This window comes from Arachis ipaensis, chromosome B4 (genome assembly GCF_059453495.1).
Source record: "Arachis ipaensis isolate K30076 ecotype BB chromosome B4, ASM5945349v1, whole genome shotgun sequence".
Classification (NCBI taxonomy): Eukaryota; Viridiplantae; Streptophyta; class Magnoliopsida; order Fabales; family Fabaceae; genus Arachis; species Arachis ipaensis.
Window position 1 is genome coordinate 76405645 of NC_142439.1, and position 3205 is coordinate 76408849.

At 33.8% G+C, this 3205-nt stretch overlaps 1 protein-coding gene across 1 annotated transcript; it reads right to left on the minus strand.

The window, feature by feature from the left end:
• Nucleotides 1–1130: 1130 nt before the first annotated feature.
• Nucleotides 1131–2503, minus strand: LOC107639387 (uncharacterized). Its single transcript, XM_021121225.2, has 3 exons — nucleotides 2372–2503; nucleotides 1360–1429; nucleotides 1131–1243 (listed from the first exon to the last, which is right to left on the minus strand). The coding sequence occupies exons 1-3, from the start codon at nucleotides 2501–2503 to the stop codon at nucleotides 1131–1133; spliced, it is 315 nt and encodes a 104-aa protein (XP_020976884.2).
• Nucleotides 2504–3205: the final 702 nt, after the last annotated feature.

The window sequence follows — 3205 nt, forward strand, 5'->3', positions numbered from 1 at the left end:
GTGGTGAAATTGAATTATAAGAGCATGCATATGTATACCTTGGCTGGCTTCCATATTGGTTGATCTGAGGAACAAACTTTATGCTGCAAAAGCTAAGAACAACAGAAATGGAATTATATGAACTAACTTGGCTTTTAAGGAAGGATGATATAGATCAAAATACAATCATATTTAAATTTGAGATTTTTCTTTTGTAATAGAAGTCCCATAAGATTAACTACGGAAATATATATATATATATATATATATATATATTTAATAGGTTATTACCTCTTGATTGTTGCATGGCCCATCTGGTGAATTTAATTTTCGGTGCTTCAAAATTGAACAAAAAATTACTTCTGAACAGGAAAGTTATCCAAAGCCACTATCAATAATCTGGTTTGTTGATCTAATCAAGCATGTTTTATTGTTCCTTATATATGTGTGTGTATATTAAGTAGCTTCATCAAGAAGAAGAAACACTTTGAATTGTAAATAGCTGAGAGATGACATGATGAAATGTATATATATATATATATATTGTTACAATCATGTGGATCAATAATCAAATTATTAGTATTAACCGGTTAATTTACCAACTGAAACACTACCGAGTAGAATAGTAGAGTAACTCGCGCCATATATTTATTCAGAAATTAAAAAGTGTTACTCTTGAGTCTTACCAAATATGGTATGAAATGAAATTGTTAATGACAGGTAGATGTCTTTAGTCTTTATCCTCATCAATTTGTGTGTCCAACTAATTATTATTACATGACATAATATTGCGTCTTATATTATGGTACGTCTTATATTACATGACATAATTTGTGTGTCTTTTATTAATGATCTAAATTATGATCTCTATTTATCAATCTAGTCTCAGGAAGATGGAACTAGTTGGCAAAGCTTTAAAGCATGCAAAAACAATTAGACATGCGGTGTATTGGGAAATTCCTAATGCACCTCATGAGAAAGTATTGCTATCCAACTTGCTATGTCATAATAACTAATTCTAGGAAGACCATCAAGTTATTGACCAAATGCAAAAGAACAAACTACAATATGGATGATGGATGTAAAAAACAAATCTAAAAGCTAGAGATAGAATTAAGCCCTTTTTCAATTTATCAGTGCTTCAAAAGTGTTCAAATAAATATTAACATAACAAGTAATTGCAAGTCATCCAACTCGCCAAACGAGAATTCTGGGACATCTATATGGCCTCCAACCGACTTCTCTCCTCTCAAATTCAATTCCCCTGTTTCAATTTTGTAAATCAGTGTGTGATCCAAAAAAGGCAAGTAGTTGAAATGCACACTAAAAATTAACAATTAGATTGAAGTCCTGAACCAAAAATGATTGATAGTAACTTACCTTTGACCTTTAAAGTCAACTCATATGTGTAACCAACTCCTTTTTTATTTGGAACTATCACCAAGAATGCCTAAAAACAATCACAAAATACTAAATCAACAGATAGAATCACGAAGAACAAATATATATTTTCCATTCAACACGTAATGCATTACGTTGTAGTAATCAACAACTCACTAGTCAAGGTCCTCCTAACACTATATAAATTAATTACCTCCACCACAAGTACCTGCAACTATGATATACATATATCTAATTAGTAATTAGCGTTAATGCAATCAGATAGACAACTAATAATAATGAACTACAGAGGCAGACTTTTTAGGATGATTATTATTATTGTTTCGGGTGTTACTCATGGAGGTATCTTACAACAAATGCCCTGTTCTCATTTAGAATCAGTTATATTTTTTCAAGTTAGTTAGATGTGAACTAAAACTGTTAATTAGTCACAAACATTATAGTGTATAAAATTATGTATTGCATTGCACTTCAACACTTGTGCTATTCACTTTAGCTTTTTCACAATCATCAAAAAATCATCTTCCATGGTTTTCATATGACTCTAATATTTTCTAATGTTGATTCAAAAATCAAGCATTTTGTTGAAGCTCTTGGTGCAGCTTTTATCCTTGGTTGGTTAGTTGATATTAATAAACTGAATTTCTCTAATTCCTTGATCAAATGAATGGACACAAGAAGGAGCATTAAACAATCTATTTTGGAAAATTTTTTTTTCTAATTTTGCAATTTTCATATTCAAATCCTGTGGTGATGAAACCCACCTAGCATCATTTTTCAGAGGAATATTTAATTCGGTAAACCAGTTTTCTCTATTCTCAGCATATAACAAACATGCACATTAAACATCCATTCAAGATCTCATGAATGGAACCAGTAGATTACAAGAACATAAAAATATGTTATAAGTAAATTATATAAGAACAAAAATTACTAATAGAATATACTACGTGAGTCGCTACTGAATCAAAAAAAATAAGAAGAAGAATACCAGCGGCAGCTCGAAGGAGAAAAAAGATCTGAAACAGTGGCTCGATTCAGAAGCTTTCGACGCGACAACTACAACGACAACGATAATGGAAACTGCGGCAGCAACGGCAGCAGAAACTACAGCGGTAACCATAACTACAAAGCAAATAGATCTGAAACCATAATGTCGATAGAGGAGGTGGCTTGATTGAGAAGCTTCCTACACCAACTGTGGCAGAAATAGTGGCAAAACCGGTGACTGTAACGGCAACGAAACCGACAACTGCAACGGCGGCAGAACTAATGGTGGAGAACTTGGGGTTTTGTTGCCATTCAATTCTCTTCCCTCTCACTCGGTCTTATTTTGTGAAACTAAGGAGAAGAAGGATTTTTTCTAGAGAGTTTAAATTTTAATTATCAATTAACTATTAGGAGGAGCTTTATAAATTGCCATAAATAAAATGTATTTTGGAGATTTTTAAGAATCTCTACTAAAAAATTCCCTCAATTAAATATAAATCTTGTAGTAACCATGAACACAGAGTGGAGTAAGGATAAGGAAGATTGACGATGCGAAGGGAATGCAAAAGGAGAAACAAAGGGCTACGGGTGAGGGTAATTGTTGGAGAGGCATCGACGTTTGAGGGAGAAGCAACGATTGAGCCATGGAGGGAGGAGCGACGGTTGAGGGCTTGCAAGAAAAAGTGAGCACGACAGAGGGTTTGCGAGAGAAAGTGAGTACGTAGACAGAAGGAACGCTGATGGAGGAAGCACCGAAGGAGGGGTTGTAAGAGAGGGTTGCGTGATGAACTCTATGTTTCGCAATGAAGAGGGTTAGAGGGGTTGGATGTGCGAT